This window comes from Thermothelomyces heterothallicus (genome assembly GCF_042370625.1).
Source record: "Thermothelomyces heterothallicus CBS 202.75 unplaced genomic scaffold P884_scaffold_9, whole genome shotgun sequence".
Lineage (NCBI taxonomy): Eukaryota > Fungi > Ascomycota > Sordariomycetes > Sordariales > Chaetomiaceae > Thermothelomyces > Thermothelomyces heterothallicus.
Window position 1 is genome coordinate 883,185 of NW_027192570.1, and position 18,730 is coordinate 901,914.

General features: G+C 52.9%; 4 protein-coding genes across 4 annotated transcripts; 3 read left to right on the top strand and 1 right to left on the bottom strand.

Annotated features, from left to right (window-relative positions):
* Window positions 1-698: 698 nt before the first annotated feature.
* P884DRAFT_198511 (Alpha/Beta hydrolase protein) lies at window positions 699-2,755 on the bottom strand (the record flags this gene model as incomplete). The annotated part of the gene is made up of 3 exons (XM_069438147.1): window positions 699-2,102; window positions 2,164-2,524; window positions 2,586-2,755. The coding sequence occupies 3 exons, from the start codon at window positions 2,753-2,755 to the stop codon at window positions 699-701; spliced, it is 1,935 nt and encodes a 644-aa protein (XP_069298277.1).
* A 4,007-nt stretch (window positions 2,756-6,762) lies between these two features.
* On the top strand, window positions 6,763-7,566 carry P884DRAFT_199024 (SAM-dependent RNA methyltransferase; the record flags this gene model as incomplete). The annotated part of the gene is made up of 4 exons (XM_069438207.1): window positions 6,763-7,081; window positions 7,147-7,275; window positions 7,330-7,448; window positions 7,510-7,566. 4 exons carry the CDS (start codon window positions 6,763-6,765, stop codon window positions 7,564-7,566), a joined length of 624 nt encoding a protein of 207 aa, XP_069298278.1.
* On the top strand, window positions 7,499-9,040 carry P884DRAFT_259009 (uncharacterized protein). The gene has a single exon (XM_069441301.1). The coding sequence runs from the start codon at window positions 7,869-7,871 to the stop codon at window positions 8,877-8,879; it is 1,011 nt and encodes a 336-aa protein (XP_069298279.1). The 5' UTR covers window positions 7,499-7,868; the 3' UTR covers window positions 8,880-9,040.
* A 2,756-nt stretch (window positions 9,041-11,796) lies between these two features.
* P884DRAFT_132437 (Dehydroquinase class I-like protein) lies at window positions 11,797-14,668 on the top strand. The gene is made up of 2 exons (XM_069437212.1): window positions 11,797-14,433; window positions 14,522-14,668. The coding sequence occupies exon 1, from the start codon at window positions 12,027-12,029 to the stop codon at window positions 14,316-14,318; it is 2,292 nt and encodes a 763-aa protein (XP_069298280.1). The 5' UTR covers window positions 11,797-12,026; the 3' UTR covers window positions 14,319-14,433; window positions 14,522-14,668.
* The last annotated feature ends 4,062 nt before the right edge of the window (window positions 14,669-18,730 follow it).

Below are 18,730 nucleotides of genomic sequence, written 5' to 3' on the forward strand. Positions count from 1 at the left end.
TGTAAATGATGAAGACCAGACCGTTAGAGTTACTTTGTTTTTTTTTTTTTTTTTTTTTTCAAATACTACCCCGTCTTTCAAGTGCTCTTTTGTGGTGATATTCAGTTCGTGTTCGTGTGTTGTCTTTCCCTCCAGTAGGTCTACTTGCTGCCTCGTTCCCTAGAAAGAATGTTCTCTTCGCAACTGCAACTCACTCTTGCCATCGCGAGCAGGGGAGGTTTCTGCTCCAAGTCTAATTTGATGCTCAACAGGTAAAGCGCAATTCCCTGATGTTTAACACGCGGGACAGCTTCCCCGTTTCTCCTCTGTGAGCCACTCGATCTGGTTCTGAGGTCGCTGGAGACCAACTCGTCTGGCTCTGGATTTGAGCCGAGCAGCCAAACATACTTGAGCAAATGCACACCATTGGCAACACAGCAAGGGAGACCTCCTCAAGAAACCAGTTGAACCGGAATAGAGAAGAGCTGTCCGATTAGTTGCCATTCAACAGAAATTGGTTTGTCTCTTACGGACGGATTACTACAGCCCTCCGGGGGCTTAACCTCCCAGGAGAGGCGGACTCGACGGGTATTGAAACCTTTGTGCATTTCCCATCTGCATCATGAGCCGCTCGTCATTCGACAACAAACCATCCATGAATGCCCTATGTACATATGTGTGAGCAGGGAAACTAGTATTTCACCCTTAACCAAAACATATCATGAACTCCCAGTGGTCTTGCCCGCCCCGTTTTCCTTTGCCTTTCCAGCACTGCCCTCCTCCTCCTCCTCCTCCTCCTCCTCCTCCTCTTTGTCGTCATCGCTATCCGCCCCGAGGCTGTACCTCGGATCTGCCTGTCCCTCAGCAGGCGGGCGCGCACGAAGCGAATCCAGCTGCGTCTCGTCGAAATCTCCGGCCTCAACATCCCGCCTGCCGCCCCTTCCACCAGGCGAGTTCCGAAACACCGCCATCCTGGAGGACCCAGCCTCCTCGCCCGCGAGGCCCTGGTACCCGCGCCTCTTGCGCCGCTCCCGCCAGATGAAATATCCCCACGCCGTCGCGGAGACGGCGACAATGACTAGCACAATCTCGCCCGACCGGCGGTAGGCCTCCCACTTGGCAGCGTTGAGCTTGGCCTTCTCGGCCTCCTGGTTGGCGGTGCTGTTGCCCGCGGTCCCGCCGACCGTCGTCTCGGGGCCCTTCTCGCCGTCGAGCCGCGAGTCGGTGGGCTTGCCGCCGATGGAGCTAATGTCGACGCCCATGAAGCGGTCGAGCATGTCGCGCGTGCGGCGCGGATAGTCAAAGGGAACCATGTGGCTGGCGTTGTAGAAGACCACGTATGTCAGGTTGCGCGCCTCCTGCCAGAAGCCGGCGTCCTCGCCCTCAAACGTCCAGTCGCGGCGGGGCGCCCACGTGCCCGGGGACAGTTCGAAGCCGCGGCCGCCGTTCCAGGACATGCGGCTGATCAGAGCTTCGGTGCCCAAGTGATTGCAGATGAGGTCTTCAGCCCCCGAGAAGAGTAAGACGGGCACCTCTCTCAGGATGTCCGGCAGAAGGTCGATCGAGGGCTTAGATTTGACGGGGCGGAAGTTGCGGCTGACTTGGCCGTCACATTCGACCCAGCCTGTCACCTTGTTGGGGTTGATATGGAGCGCTTCGATAACGTCCCTGCGACGGAGGTACGGCGCCGCGTGTTTCAGGTCGGGCGGCCAGTTCATGCCGCAGGACGGGTACGTGTCCTTCAGGCGCACGTCATACATGTTGTAGCACTCTAGCTTGTTGTCCTTGTTGCGGGTAGCCGTCAGCTGCAGGATATCCTGAAGAACTTTCTCGCAGTCCTCGTTGTCGACAGCGCTCTCGCCGATCGCGAGCTGTTTCTGGCAGATGCGCAGCTGGACCTCGAGTTTGTTGGCAATGTCGCTCCCCTTTTGCACTAGGCCCTTTTCGAATGCGAATTGGAGATATGCTTCGTACTGCTCTGGTGGCGAGATCCATCCATTACCGATGAGCAGGCCCTTCAGGTTCCACTTGTGCTTCGTTTCCGGGAGCTTGTTCCGCGCGAGGATGTGCTTCGCAATGTAAGGGATATACTGGCCCGCGTACGACTCTCCAGCAAAATAGATCTGGGTGGGCAAGTTAGCAAGTGATGGAAGGGGGGAACACCATGAGACAGGGAAAACGCACGTCGTCGTGTTCATACTCTGGAAACAGAGCATACCACTTCTCCAGGAAGATAATGAATTGCTTGGCCATCTCGTCCAGCTCGTGGACGAACGAGTCTGTGTCGACGTAGCTGAATCCGGTACCGACGGGATTGTCGACAAACAAGACGTTGGCAAACTCGTTCCATGCTCCGTCGTTGTAGACAAGCGTCTTGTCGTCCTTCAATCGGTAAGGCCCAATCTCCATCAGCGCGCCGTCCTCAGAGCTGCATCCCGGCCCGCCGTTCAGCCAGATGACCGTCCGCTGCTTGTTCGCAATGTGCAAGTTCTGGAAATGCCAAAAGAAGATGTTGCCGTTGTGTTCGGGGGTGATTTCAACGTGCCTTGAACCAGTGGTTAGACTAAACCTGCGCTGCATCTTTGCACTAGCATTTCGGAGCTTACCCAGCATGCATCTTCATCACAGGCTGCTCGGGAGCGCCTGGAAGGGAATGGACGAAGTAGTCGCCTGCGGACTTGTCGGCGACCGCTAGCGTCGCCGTCCATGGCAGGGCCAGCGCGGCGATGATGGCAGACAGGCGCCTCCAGCCCGTCCATGACTGACTGGGAGCCATGATCGTTTTGCGCCGATGCGCGGGGGTAAAAACGTGCCCCGGCCCGGTTGCAATAAGGTAAAAAGGAAAATATAAAAGAAAGGTAAAAGAAAGGAGCGGGGGAACTTGCTGGCTAGCTAGCGGTGCCAGTGCCAGTCATCGAGGCGACGTGAAGCTGAGAGGAGGCAAAGAGGCAACTGGACCAGGACAAGTGTTGCAGATGTGTCCTGAGACAAGGATGGGGCTGTATCCGGCTGTTGATTGCGAATGCCACACTGCGTCTTGGCGTGTGTGCTAACCTAAGCGGGACGGAAAGGTGGGCGCAATGTGGCAGGGCCCAGATAGTTAATCTCCACAGTTCCACAGTTCGGGTAGCACTCCGTACACTACTATGTATGTACGGATTACGACGAGTAATACCAGGAATACAGAAGAAACTGTGTAGTTCTGGTACCTAAATCACTCAACGAGGCATGCAAGGTATTGTATGTAAGTACTGTAGTTATGTATGAACATACCTTCTATGTGCAGGCCTCGTTATTCTACGTCTGGCGCAAGCGCAAACTGTTTAGAATGTTTCACCGAGCTGAACCCAATAAAAAAAAGGAAATGGGCCAGGAACGCCCTGAACAAAGCTGACGCCACGCTCCTTCCAGAACAGAGCCTGAATAGCACAGCCGCATTCCCCGAATCAATCGTGTCTGCCTGACAATCGAAGCAGAATCTCTGATAACTATGCTTCGAGATGTGGCTTGGACGAATCAGGTTCTTCATTGATTATGATAAAGAGAAGTCAAGTCCGATCCGAATAGTACGCTGTAACTTAGTTAAAATGTCAAGCAGCTAGTCCCTGAGACCCCTCGGAACCAGTTAGTTAAGTAGGACCCGATCTGCCGGCTCCAACCTTCTTGGCATCACTGCAGCCACCAACTTCTACCCGGTGGTTAGTTGCTAACTAATTAGTTCAGGACTACCACCTGTCTCCCGACAGGTGGGGCCAAAACCCCCGGACATGCCAATATAGCCGGACATATCGCCACCAAATTTCCTATACAATCACGTCTTTGCAAAAGGTGCCATCAAGTTCAATTACCATCGCAATAACAGCCTCAAATAGCTACAAATAGTTCAATTGTAAACTAGGCTCTGAAAAGCTCAAAAACGTAGTAAAATTCAATTCCACCCGGTTGTAACTAGTCAAACAATAGGTCATATAACTCGCCTTCGTCTCCCTCTCCCTCTATATCATACCCCCTATCCCTATCGCTCTTAACGCTCTTAATTATAGTAGTACCTTCTCTTATACCTTCTCTTTCAGCCTCCTAGTGATGGTTATTATCTTCTGTCTCTAGCGTTACTACTATAGACTTGTAGGCTTGTTACTTCTTAAACCTCCTAATATCCTTGATAATAGCTATATATAGAGACTCCTTCTTAACCCTAGATAGAGATAGTGACTTGATATCCTCTTCCTGCCCATCTTTACTATCTATAAAGTTAAATCTGTTATTATCGCTATCGTCAATTGACATTATAGTTACGCCGCCAATCTATATCCTAGGATGTTCAGGGGATAGGAGTTTGACTTCTAATAACGGCTTCTTAGCTAACCAGGGGATTAGGACTTCTTTTCTATCTCTAAAGTCGAAAAATACTAGTAGCTAACGCTCCTTTGGTAGAACCTAGAGAGGGTCGTTATCGTTAAGAGGAAGATAGTTATTCTTGTTAGTCTTTTCTAGGAATTTGGTAAAGGTTACTATACGAAGGCGATGCCTATTAGTACTAGGAATCTTGTTCTCTAGGCGCCTTTTCTAGACTTCGTATTCCTCCTTATACTCTTGTTTAATCTGCTTAATAGTAATATAGGTAGCTTTTCGGCTAGTATCTCGAATTGCCTTAGTACTCTTCTAAGCTCGGATCTCCTAAAACCGTTAAATCTGCTAGATGGTTATACTTATTATAACCTCTCCTATTAGCTTGACAAGTTAGCTTTGTATTTTCTTAGTAGATAGTATGGCTAGACAGGCTCTCTTGTCCTTAGTAAAGTTATTTAGATGTTTATATACTAGCTAACCCTTATTAACTATTAATATAATATCCCGAAAGTGTTCTTATATTAGTAAACTAAAAAGCTTAAGATACTGCTCTTAAATATAGTTAATACCTTTTTTTGTATATACCTATTGCTCGTTATTAGGAATTATTATAGGATATCTAACGCTCGTATTAGATAATACTTTCTCCCTAATCTAGTCTATTATAATATGTTAGTTTGGTAGAAAAAGACTAGTCTTTTTAAATCCTGCTATAATATTTTGGCGTTTGAAACTAGTATCCTAGATTTCCTAGAATCCTCTAATAAAGTCTGCCTAGGTAAACGTAAGATTGCTATTTCGAACTACCTACCAGAGATATTATTAATATACTTCCTTAAGATAGCGAAAGACTCCTATATCTATTAGCTAGATAAAGTATATTAAATAGGGAGGGAGGAAGATAATAATAATGTCGAACAAGAGGTAATATTTATAAAGTTTAAGGTTATAATATCCTATAAAGTTATCTAGGATAAGCAGTTAGTATATACGTTCTTCTAATAGTATAGATATATAGACCGAATCTTTAGGGGTAATGTCATCTAGGTTAACAAAGTATATACTAAGAGTAGGACTATAGTTATAATAGTTATAACTAAACCATTTCTCGAAGCTTATACCATATTACTAGAACTTAGTATAGACGGTAAAGGAGTATTTATTAAAATGTTATATCTAATCTATTATAATCTTAGCATTATTAAATACTATCTCTAACTTATAGAATTATATCTCCTTATTAAGACCTTTAACATCCTAATCTTCTAATAGCTACTATTTAAAGATATAGAATACTAAGATAGTATCACTAATAGTATTTCTAACGCTAATTATACTTATTAACTCTTGGTTATAAAGGTCTAAAATCTCTAGCTAATAAAATATTATAGTTAGTATTCTAAACTAACACTTAGAAAAGAGGAAGATACTAACCTTCTTCTTCTTATCTATTTTAACTATTAAGATCTTAAACCACCTATTTAACAGTATAAGTATATATCTAGTCTTGTCTATATTCCAATAGCCAGATATAATAATCTTAAAGCTTTCAATAGTATCCTCAAGCTTATTAAAGAATATCTCTAGTTCTTCTACCTACTACTTAGCCAAGAGTCGGTTTACTTTGACTAGTTTAAAGAATATCAGCTAAAACCATAGATAATCCTATTTCCAACGCGACTACCAGTGCTTATTAACAGGAGGGCAGGGAGGATCGCGACGTACCCGTAAACGGTTGGTAGCATCCTAGAGAAGATCTTTGGTAGCGAGAGAACCAGATTCGATAAGCCAGTACGCGTATCCTTCGAGGGCAGAATCTTTATCGTTTCGAAGCGACCGAGGTCTTCTAACTATGTTACTACTAGTAGCTAGAAGTCTAGTATCCTTCAAAGACTTCAAGTGCCGGCCAACCTAGGTCTTTCTAGTCTTGAATAGCTAAGCCGCGTGCCGAATACTAGGTTGCTTTCTATAGGGTAAACGGCTGGTTTGGTGGCGAGCTTGAGCGGCAAGGAGCCATTTGGCGGCCCGTATACTGGCTGGTTCCTGGATATGGTCGGTCAGAGGCATCGTATACAGGAAAGTGGTTAAATTGGGCTTGTGGCAGTGGTTGTGTCTTCGAATATAGGGAGTTGGCTGATAAAATTGGACACGGATTTGGACGCGTACCTGTCCGGCTATATTGGCATGTCCGGGGGTTTTGGCCCCACCTGTCGGGAGACAGGTGGTAGTCCTGAACTAATTAGTCAGTAACTAACCACCGGGTATTGTTAGCAGGAAAGCTAAAATTTCCTCGCTGCGTTCGCTACGCCCGTTCCTATTGTAGTTGTCGTGGAGGTTCTTTCGCAGAGCAACACCCCGGACGGCTGCCACGGCGCTTCGTTATCGGCTTCTGCGAGTTAATTAGTAACTCAGTAAAATACCCCATCGGTGACAATGGCGTCGAGCAGCAAAACGTACATCGTCGAGCACTTGGATCCTGAGCTCGGGGCCTGGTCGGAGCTGGAGTACCTCGCCATCGCCCGCGAGTCGCAGGACGCCGGGGCCAAGTTCTGCCTGTCTTCGCTTCCCCCGGAATTCAAGGTTCCCGATGCGCTGAGAGAGATCCCTGCCTTCACGGCCGAGACTAGGGGCGTGGAGGAGCTGTATGCTGCTGATAAGTCACGAGTGTGCCTGCTTGATCCGGCTGCCGCGAGTGATCTCTCGCCCGAGGACGGGGATAAGTTTGACGTCTTTCTCTTTGGTGGAATACTGGGTACACATGTTTCCTCCACCTCGCTCTACCTCACTACCGCTCAAGCAATCGCTAACGTGGCTCAGGCGACGATCCCCCCAGAGACCGGACTTCTGAGCTCCGGAAGAAGGGTTTCGAAGGCCGCCGCCTGGGGCCGGTCCAGATGACCACCGATACGGCGGTCAGAGTCACTCGCCTGGTCGTAGAAGGCAAAAGTCGGTCTGCGTCACTTCTGGTCCATTGGAGTTGCAGCTGACTTTTTGCTCTAGCGCCCCTGAAGGAGATTCCCTACCTGGATCACCCGGAACTCAGATTCGACGAGCACGAAAGCACAGAGATGCCGTTCCGCTACGTGAAGGGGGACGATGGGAGGCCCATCATGCCCGAGGTAATACTGATTCATCTCTCCGTCACATTGATTCCGTGCTCACAAAGGGAAAAAATAACAGGGCATGGTTGATCTGATCAGGCAGGACTCTGACAAGACAATTGATGACATGTTTTGATGGCACCGTACTGGGGACCCAATCTTCGCGGTGTGTGAGACTTTTTTGCTCGTGACTCCCGACTCAACCGCCGTGCCCGGCCTGAAGATTGACCAGATCTATATCTCTGAGCGGGGTCATCCTTCATCCCTTATCTTATCTCGAAGGAACCCCGCGGCAGTAGCATGATAATATGAGCTGTAATATGAGCTGCGAACCAGACTCGAAAAGACGAACTGACTGACTGCCCAGAAGGACACCACGAAGCCACAGCTCGTATAGCCAGGCTCGCAGAAGACTTGACGACCTCGACTCACACTACCATGGGCTCAGCGTCTCCCCTTTTCGAGATCTATCCGCCGCTGATCAACACGGCGTGCCCTTGGGCCACAACCGTCGACGACCTCCGAGATCTCTACGCCTGTCCGTCAACAGGCGCCGTGACCACCCGCACGTCCCTCGTCAGAGGTTTTGACCACAACCCGGACAGGCATCAATATGCCTTCTTTGACGCATCCCTGGCCGGCACAGCCCACAGCGCAAGCCTCAACTCTTTCGGCTACAGCCCACTCACCCTGGAAACCTACCTCGGCTTTATCAAGACCATATCAGCCGAACTGCCCACCAAGTCCAGAAAAGGTTTCATTGTCTCGGTTACCGGTACGCCCGAGGACATAGCGGTCAGCTACAAGCTCGTAGCCTCCGCGGCTCAAGACGTGCAGTTTCCGCTGGCCATGGAGATCAACCTAAGTTGCCCCAACATCCCAAACCGCCCACCGCCGGCCTATTCCGAAGAAGGCCTCTCGACTTACCTAAGCCACCTCCGCCAAGCCATCACGGAAACCGCCAATGACAACATTCCGCGCATCCCCGTCGGGTTGAAAACTCCGCCCTACACTTACGCAACCCAATATCAGTCCCTCATCTCCGCCCTCGAAGCGGCCACCCCCGACGAAGGCGGTTCCTGCCCAATCTCTTTCATCACGGCCACTAACACGCTCGGCTCCTGCCTCCTCTTGTCGCCGTCAGCGCCAGACTCGCAGCACCCTTCGCCCGTGCTGCCCGGCACAGGGTTAGGTGGCATGGCCGGCGCCCCGCTGCACCCCCTCGCCCTGGGCAACGTGCACACCATCCGGCGGATGCTGGACGAGAAGGAGGGGAAGCTGGGGCGGCATGTGCGGCTCTTGGGCGCGGGAGGGGTGTGCGACGCGGCGGGGTATAAGAGGATGAGGGCGGCCGGGGCCGATGTCGTGGGTCTGGCGACGGGCCTGGGGCTGCGTGGGGTGGGTGTCTTTGGGGAGATTGAGAGGGGCCTGGAAGAGGGGAGATGGTGAGGTGGTGGTGGCGGCCTGTTTGACCCCGTCCGCTGCTTCAACCTGCCCGTTCGGTGCTTTAGCGAGGCCCGTCAGGGCGGCGTACGCATATCCTTCTTCCTCTAGATTGGCTACTGTTTGCTCCTTTTGCAGAACCTTCATGGCAGACGAGCTGGCCGGGGAAGGGGGGGGGGTGGAGGAAAGGGAGAGAGGCGCTGGGGGGGCCATTGTTCCTGAGCTCATGTGGGCGGGGCCGTCCGGATCGACTTTGCTAGCCCCCTTAGTGCGTATCATACCCGTAGTTGTTTCGAGAATTGTCCCCCGAGTCCGTTTTTTGACACCCACCTGACCTGTCGTGAGCAAAGCGCTGGTCCATGTCGTCTCCGCTGACTCCGAAACCATCGGCGCGTGCTGACAGATGTTCTTCTCTCTCCATTCGCCGCGATATTCTAGGCCGAGATAAGGCAACTCGGCGACGCTCTGCTTGGCAGCGAGGATAAGAAGGTTTGAAGATTTTCCAGCAGTTGGATTGTTCCAAACCCAGAGACCAGGGCACTTATACCTACTCCCTGCCCGCATCTGCTTAGCTGGGCCCCAGTATAGCGTTCAGACTTCGAACGGAGGCGCGGCTCCTCTTCCCCCGCGGATTGTCCCTTGCTTAGATGCACCAACAGCGGCCGGAGAATTAAATTGATAAGCGGTGATCAGGTAGGCGTATATTCACATGCTTTCATTTGTAGGTCGTCGTCCTGTTGACGTGGCGGATTCGCACGCCTGCGAGGCTGTAAATCGACAATGTACTTACTTCGAGCGGCTGCGTCAGCGTCCCGGAAGAAGGCGGTTTCTCTCCAGCCTAGCAGCGGATCTATCGGTATATGTCTCCTTTTGTTTATTCCCATTAGTATATGGGATACTTTCCCCGATTTTCTCGAGTTTATCCATTTCCATTGCCATCAATGCCTGAAAAGCACGGTGTACAGTACATAGACGGTGACACGGTCCATCTAGTATCCCGGCTCGTTTAGCCATTGCCGTCAACCTCTGACGGGAATTAAGATTCAATTCAGCCTGAAAGCAACATGGTAGTTCGGGACGGGTTCTGAAGGTGAAACGGCGTGGGGTGGAGGCACCGTTTCCCGGACGGAAGGTGGCGGTTTTGCTGCGGCAGGGTGAGATCACTCGCCAAACATACTCTGTAGGTGTTCGGCAGCTTCGTTCTGTGGATGGAATCTGGGAATTCCGTCTCGCTGCTGGGTCTGACAGATAAGGCGGAAGAATTCGGTCAGGGTCCTGCCGGTAGTGGGTGGAACGGTGATCGAAATGGAGATCCGGGAGCCTATGCGGGTCGGCTTGAACGGGGGAATAGCGCGACGACGGCGTGAGCGCTGGACAAACCACTTATCGCCAGCCGATGATCGAGTGAAGTGGCCCCGAGTTTCAGCTGTTTTTCAGGGGGCTCTCGTCCCCCTTCCAGGGCAGACAAGGCGCTGAACCCAGCATCTCGAGTGCCTTGATTTGGCGTCTTCGCAGTAGAACAAGAAAGTGTGCATCCATTGAGACGGACCGAGCCAGGGGCCTGCCAGAGCCAATTCCGGACGACCGTTTATTGGCGGACTTTAACAAAATAAATTCTCCAGTGCTGGAGAAATTGTGGGGTTCATGCGGGGTACCCTGCTCCAACCACTTGCCAACCCGCAGATTCCACCCTGCACTGCAGCTCCCTGTCTCCAACGAACCCACACACTGGACCATGCAACGGTCGGCCTGGCCCGCAGCGAACAATCGAAGGGGAACGGATTGCGAACCGAGACCTCAAATCCCATCCGTCACTTCTTACCGATGCGATTGGTTGCCCATCTCTCGGAAACACGGTGTTTCTTCCCTTGCTGCTCTTGTCTAAGGATTGCGGGCTGTAGGATCCGCGTGGAGCAATGGCTCGCATCGTGTAACAGCATCTGATCTGATTCCGGACGGACAACTCGACGAACCGGGAGCTTTTCATTGAAGCTGAAGAAGCAAAAAGCGTGGAGCCAAGCATCGAATGCAGTAGTCGTCGTCGCTCCCTCGGATGAAAGCGAGCGACTCCACTCCCATCCCGAGAGACACAGCCTTCCCGCCGTTCCGCCTGCCATTTGCTCGGTCACGGTGACAACGACGGCGGTCCTTCTAACTAGGTCTTTCCGCACTCGAGCAGCACCCAGGTCTCTCCCGTACCTGACCCCAGCACCCGGGCACGGGAGACGCAGATTCGGCCAAAATTCAAGCACCCCTGGGCAGAACCAACCGCCATCTGCTGCCTGCTGCGACCATCCAACGCAGCCCCGTGCCTTGCAGCGCTTGCGACCTCCTGATTCCCGGGAATCTGTTACTCCAAGGCCATGTCACGGCGGGCCCCGGTATGGTGATATACCCGCTGTTATCGCCGGATCGTCGCTCGCTGTCTGGCCCGCTCCGTTTGGTCCTTCCTTTTTCCGGTTGCGTGCCCTCCCCCCCCCCCCCCCCCCCCCCCCCCCCCCCCCCCCCCCCCCCCCGGGCTGTTTTGTGAGGCTTTGATGCCGAGATCACTCGCCGATAAGCCTTGCTGAAAGGCATCCTGTTCCCAGCGCTGCGTTTTTTGGCCATTTGAGACAAGCCTCGACAGCCGCATTGTCTCATGGTCAATCACGTACAGTACACACACCTTCTCCGCGCTTCCTGAACTCGCCATTTCTCCAAAACATCTTACTGCCAAGACTCAAGAGAGCGGCACCTCGAATCAGGAGCACCCAAACAGCGGCATCCCAAGATATAGAGGGCAGAACACGTTCCATCACTCACTCGCGGCAACCTGACAGCTGCCACCACGCCCATAGGCTTCCGCCGCTAGTCCACTCCGTGGAAACGCTGGGTTCTTGCCCCAGTCGACTGTCTCTCTTCGTCTCGCAAAGACGCCAGGGCCTTCTTCCGCATAACATCTGCGCGTACAAGGCCACGGTCATGCATGTTCGGCCGCCCTGAGCACGCGTTTGCTCCTTGGTGGTTGAACTCTGGAACCGAAATTCGGAGAGGCGATACAAGAGCTACCAAAGCCGACCGAGATACGACGGCGACTGATTTAGTCTCAGAAACCCAGAATTTCACCCTCGGGCTCGCGTGACAGTATCAAACGAGGGCTGAACGGGAGTCATCATGGCGGCGGTGCAGCAATTGGAGCCGGTCCCGACACCGGCGGCACGGCCGCAGAGTATAGCTGACAGCCCTTTCACCAACAACGGTGACACGGAGCGCGCGTCACCACCCGCCCAGCCCGGCGTTTCATTGTGCAGCGAGCCCCAGAGAGGAGACACCAGGATCGTCGTCATCATGTTTGGCAAGGGCCAGGAGAAGATCGTTTCTGTTTTCGCCGAGGTTCTTGGGAAACCGTCAAAAATGAAGCCTCGCTTCGAGAGTATCACCAAAGACGACCAGGATTGGGTAATTGGCATTCCGGCAGATAGCGCCAAGGACGACATTGCGACGCGGGACAGAGGACTCGTCGTTGCTATCAATGCCCACTGCACCGGTCTGGGAATGCCTCCCGACGTCTATCTTTCAGCTCAGTGCGATTACGAGTTTCTCTACACCGAGTCCCCCTTCTTTCGCAGGGATCTTGCCCGCTTCACCTCACATATCCTCGGCCAGATATGTCACCACGGAGCGCTCATGGCAAAGCCCAGGACCTTCATCATCTCGACCACGTTCCCGGACGTACATGCCGCCTTGCCCAACATCGACATTCTGACTGTCGGCGCTGATGCCATCGAGATCCGCGTCGACCTTCTCAAGGAGCCCCTGGGGGACGGGACTTACTCCGAGATTCCCAGTCTCAGCTATGTCGGAGAGCAGCTCATGTTGCTCAGGCAGAGGACAGAGCTGCCCATCATCTTCACGACGAGGTGCACCAATGAGAACGGCCGGTTTCCGATGGACAATCCGGGGCTGTACTACGAGTACCTGTATCGGGCTCTCCAATGGGGCGTCGAGTATCTTGATGTTGAGCTTTGGCTTCCCGAGAGCATCCGGAAGAAATTGTACGAGCAGCGTGGGAACAGTCGCATCATGTCCGCTTTTCACGACTTCTCCGGGACCTTCAAATGGACCTCGGAACGGGCCGAGTCGATTTTCCTCGAATCACAACGCTACGCCGACTGCGTCAAGATGATTGCCATCATCAATGACCACAACGAAAACTTTGAGCTCGAGTATTTCCGGTCCAAGATCAAGGCAAAATATCCCGACTCGGTTCCATTGTCTGCCGTCAACATGGGCGAGACGGGCCAATTCTCGCGGACGCTCAACAAGGTCTTCACGCCAATCACACATCCTCTTCTGCCCATCATCGCGGCTCCGGGACAGATGAGCGCCGCCGAGATCAACCAGGCGCTGGCGCTGCTCGGGCAATTGCCCAAAAAGAACATGTACGGCATCACGAGCCCGGCGATGCGCAGCGTGACACCTCAGGCCCTTTTCTACGAAAAGTGCTTTAACGAGCTAGGTTTGCCCCATCAGTTCGCCGTCGTGGAGTGGCAGCCAAAAGGGCCCGGTTGTATCGGGACGTGGTGCAACCAGAAGAACTTTGGCGGGGCTTACTTCAACCCAGCGGTTTCTCTCAAGAGCCTGGCGACCCATAGCGACTTCCTCGCGTCCCTCAATAACGGGGCCGGGCCCACCGTCAGCGAAGCCGCTCGACTTATCGGCATGGTCGACACCATCGTCGTGCGGCCCGCCCCTTCGAGCGCCCCGACGTCCGCGCCGTCTTCGATACCGTCGAGCCCTCCGCGCCACAAGAACGGGGATTCGTACAGCGCCCTGGGTCCGTCCCAATCAGGCCTCCCCCCTAACACCACGCTCGTCCTCGACAACGCTTCCTGGAAGGGCATCTTGAGCACACTAACCCGCGATTTTGCCCCGTCAGCCTACTTCGGATGCGCCGCCGTCGTCCTCGCCTCGTCTGCCGAAGACGCCGCTAGCGCCCTCTTCGCCCTCAAGGCTCTCAAGGTCGGCAAGGTCTACACGGTCGGGTTCAAGACGCCCCCGGCATTCGGCAAAGACCTCCTCATCGAGCCCTTCACAAGCCTCGAGAGCATTCAGAGAGCGCGCACCGTTGGCGCGAACGGTTCCAATGTCGGGACAGGCACGGGTTCGCCATTCTTGGTCGTCAGCGCCCTAGGGCCGGAAAAGAGCACGCTCGTGGGGATGCTGGTGCGGCTGTTCGGCTCAAGGGGCTCAGGGACCGATTCCCGAAAGGTGTTTTTGGATCTCGCGGACCGGCCGGCCTCGGCGAAGGGCGACCCGGCCCTGATTGCCGAGCAGAGCGGGTTTGCGGCTTATGGCGCTGCCGACGTTACGGCCTTCACCACGGTGGAAACGCTACGGCTGCTGGTCGGGCAGAATGTTCCGTACAGCTTTGTGAGATTGGCCAGTGGTCGAACGCTGTTTTGAGAGCACCCGGAGCCCGCATCATCCCAGTTTCAGGGTGGCCGGGGCAGGGTAGGAAAGCTATGAGGATGGGAGGGGTCGGTGTCAATCTGTGCCGTCGCCGGCAGTGTGTCAGAAGGTGAGCAATGGGGTCTGCTCGCTTGACCGAAAATAGAGAGGAGCCTGGTTGCAACAAGGGGAGGTGTTCTAATCATTGACATGGACAGGTTTCCGATGGGGAAATCTTGTTCAACAGCATCCCGCAGTCCCACGAACCACGGAACAGAACTCTCACCACCCCACCCAGAGGCGGGAACATAACGGGGCCCAGGACCGACGTGCCAGATTGACACACATAACAACACATACTAAGACCTTGGTGGCACCCGTACCTCGGCACTACACGATATGACGAAGGCAATCTGGCAACCGAAGCAGAAATCGATGGCAGGGTGGAATGACGATGGAGAGAGTCTGCAAAACAGGACCAGCTAGTTAAACCGGAAAGCGATGGAGTGAAGTGCTCTGTTGCGGGTCGCAGTGCAACACTTTGCGGCGACTGGGCTAACCGATTGATTTGACCGACCCATTATTGAGAGGTTGGCCGGAAGAAATTCTTCTTTCTCTTGTTGATGCATGCACCCCGGCTTCTTATTGTGCTTTGCATGTACTGGTAGTCGGAGGGATATACAGCTTGGATACCTATTTATTATGTTCGGGAGCCTATCGAACTATTTTTTTTCGGACACGTCCTGCCCCCCTTTTCCTTCCTCCTTCCTCTTCTTTGCGCTGCTGCCTTCGAGTTGGATTGTACCGAACACCGAACAGTTCGGGCGATTGACGAGCGAGCCGCAAGACGGAATGCCTTGTGACTATCCCGATGGGGCACGAATCAAAAGACACAACAAAATTCGGGCGGCGATGGGAATAGATGGGTGGTACTACAAATGCTAGTACGTTTGCGCCTCACATGTCGGCATTTGCCCGTCCTTGACTCCTTGGGGCATATGCTGGTGTATGCGTGTAACTACATACTATGATATGGTATATCATTTACATGCATTGCCTGCCTTACATAGGTAGTAGGTACCTAGGTACTGTACCTCCATGTCCACATGTGTCTAAGGTATATATGTAATATAATCCATACACGAACTCGTGCGCCTGTGAGCTAAAACACAATTTGCCTATAAAAGTTCCCTGCTCTCTGCATATGGACAAGAAACCGTACCCTTTAAATAATAAGTCGGACCCCCCATCTACCGAAAACCCCCCTCCAATGCTCTGACCGCTTGGCGAACCTTGGCACCCATCCCCATCCTTCTTCAACCTTCAATCGCAATCTCTCTGTATACGGAGAAGGCACTCCTCCTCATTATAGTCAAAGGGTACTTTAATAACAGTATTAGAGGACTTGTCGAGAACGACCATGCCGGTAGTTCCCTAGCCGATGACGTTACCTAGTCTAAACCCTGAGGGATATTAGATATCGTCGTCCGCAGCTAATTCCGATATAAGTGCTCGGTGTGAAGATTGATATACCGAAGGATTCGGATATTGGACGCTAGGCTAGAGAAGTCCTAAGCTATACTTGGGAATTGTCTTGTGAAGATGGCTTTGCCGGCACCGCTTGGGTAGTAGTGGGATTTGAGAAGTCAGCAAAGTTTTCAGATCGTCTCGGAGTTGCGCATCCGAGTTTGCAGGACTGAAGCACTGCGATGGACGTGTCCTATCCGGGGTTGTTGTGCGAGACTCGTGCGTTGGGAGAAGTTGGATTTGGGTCTGTGCCACGTCGACAATATCGCGAATACCACCAGTTTCGCCAGTCGCTACGCTGTTCATCCCCAATAACAATGGTCAGAGCCTTTTTGAACCGATTTAGAATTTTAAAATGCAATATAGTCCTTTCGTCAAACAATATCATTCCCGAAATCAGAGATTTAAAACTACCTAGCAAGGGACTTCTATCTACAACTCCTCCTCTTCCTCGTCCACAACTAGAAGGGGGATCCGACTACGCTAAAGGATCTTCGTATTCCCTGTTCCCGTCTATAGCATAGAGCGGCGGGCGATGACCTAGATCTCTCCATTTGCAATGGATGCCCAAACTGGAAGGCGTACTGTTCGTGTCGCGATAGGCTGAAGCTTGAGCCCCGATCCTAGTATCACACCGAATGAAGGTATGTATGTACGTACCTGCACCACACGCGGCCCCAACTCCGGGGACCGAGGCATTTCAGTTCTGCACCACTTCCTACGGGACCGCAGTGTAAATAAACACTGCAACCAATTGCGCCTGACGCTCACTTTCGCAGCACTTCGCAGTACGCACTACACGACATGGGACAACTCCCATCATATGTCCGGAGACGTCCCCGACGAGCCGGACCCCGTGTGCCTGCTCTGCGAGAAGAAGCGCGGACGGAGCCGTTTCGGTCCGATATACGAATACCCACAAATGGCCCAGTCGAAGACCCGGGCGACTTGACCAGAAGCATCGGGCATCGGCTTGGCGCCCGGCAGCTGCGACTCCGTCTGCCGTGTTGAACCACACCGACAGGGGGGTGTTTGGGGGGGGCTTGCGGTTGCGCTTTTGCATTTTGGTGTCGTCCGCCGGAGTACGAAGACGGTACCGGATAATGTAAGGTACCTTACCGAGGAACCCCGTCCACGTATTGCGTAGTCTCTCGCAAGTATGGACTACACTATGGTCCGCCAAACGCCAAGGGATAGCTCGTCATTTTGTTGCGTGTGGGGAAGCCAAGTGATCCCGAGATTTGCGGGGTGCAGGGGAACCACGCGCACTGCTTGAAGCGAGAGCACAGCACGGACGCTCCCGTCGACCCATCAATGCCTTTTTCGTCAGGCTGGTGGCTGCTGCTTCGGAAAATGGAACAGAATCGGCCGAGAGTCGGGCGGAAGGTGCGTTGAGAATAGATGACGGCCGAGCCCTTCTCTGGAAACAACCTCGGGACCTTCGCGTTTACCCGGGTAGTTTGTGCTTTACGCATGCTCGATTTATTAACAAAGTCTTGCTCAGCTGGGGCTACCGCGGGCACCTTTGCGCAGTAGGAATGCCTCATCAGTCGCGCTATGAACCTGTCTCCAAAACTGGCCAGAATACCGTATATTTTCATACATATTATATCCCGAATGATAGCCTTTTAAGTAGCGTGGGTTAGTTGGCCGGAAGCGCCGGGGATACAAACCTGATGTTAAACCCGGCCTGCGCCGATTGGGCGTTGGATGTGGACAGATGTGCCGCCATTGGAGCGGCAATACGGAGTAGGAGGATATTTCTCAGGTTCCCCAGCGGCACTTCACGCCCTAGAGTAGTTCTGCAGCTACCTTATTAGGACTGCACGCCCAAGCGGGACAGCGGGACAGCGGGACAGCGGGACTGTGGTCCTGCGGAGAAGCTCCCAAGTTGAGACTCCGCGCGCAGAAAGGTGCTTTGCCGCAGCAGGAACAGATCGTCTTCCAGCCCCAGATTCCAGGTTCGCCTTTGCCAAGTGGGGCGACGCATTATTCTCTCGTTTACATAACTGACTTTCAGTTTGAGTGTTAGCTACTGTACCATGCATTCTTTTGAACCTCGGGGGCAATGGACGCGAAGGAGCGTTTTAAGGTAAAAAAGCGGCTCGGCCTTATGGATCTTCGCTTGCTTCAACGTTCCAACCGGGGAAGCTCTCGTCGCTTGGCGTCTGCGAACTTGTATGGTTCACAGCGTCCCTAGTGACTGGAACTGCAGCATCGATTGCCCCAGCACGGCTCTTCAGAGCGTTTCTTCCGATCCCCGCAACCCGGCGCCGAGCCCAAGACACCGCATGAGCTTCATGCATGTATAAGGTATGTATGCAAGTCTCTAATCCGCACCCGAATATGTACAGTACATACATAGATACGGAATACATACAAACGGAATACACAGCTGTATATGGAGCCGCTGGCGGCTCTCCGTGATGGTCACTGTGTCCAGTTTACAGTAAAACTGTAAAGTTCGTACAAACCCCATCCATGTTATATATGAGTTCAAGGCCACAAACATCATGTGGAAAGCTCGAAAGAGGCATGGCAGATGTGGCTTCACAGCGAGAGTCCCGGCAGTCGCATCCTGGAAGCACTTGCGAGCGTGCTCGGGTCCAGGCAGCGGCCCCGCCCAAAGAAAGGGCAGGTGGAGCCGGCCGAGGCTCCGCAGCTCGTCCTTTGCTGAGTTGCTCACCCCACAAACCCCACATTTTCCATCCCATTCCCCGCACCATCCACCGCATTGCCGGTGCCAGCGCTTGTGCAGCAACTCTGGGGGACGCGATTGCACCAGTCATCTAAAATGATCAAGAACCACACCTTGCGGGATGCGCTCAGAGCTTGCTGTTTTGTATTGTTCTGAGTCCCGAAGCCACACAAACCGCATCATGAACTCGAACCTCCCCTCC

Bases quoted from the DNA above. Each gene is read 5' to 3' on its own strand.
- P884DRAFT_259009 (XM_069441301.1), top strand. From the start codon at position 7,869: ATGGGCTCAGCGTCTCCCCTTTTCGAGATCTATCCGCCGCTGATCAAC.
- P884DRAFT_132437 (XM_069437212.1), top strand. From the start codon at position 12,027: ATGGCGGCGGTGCAGCAATTGGAGCCGGTCCCGACACCGGCGGCACGG.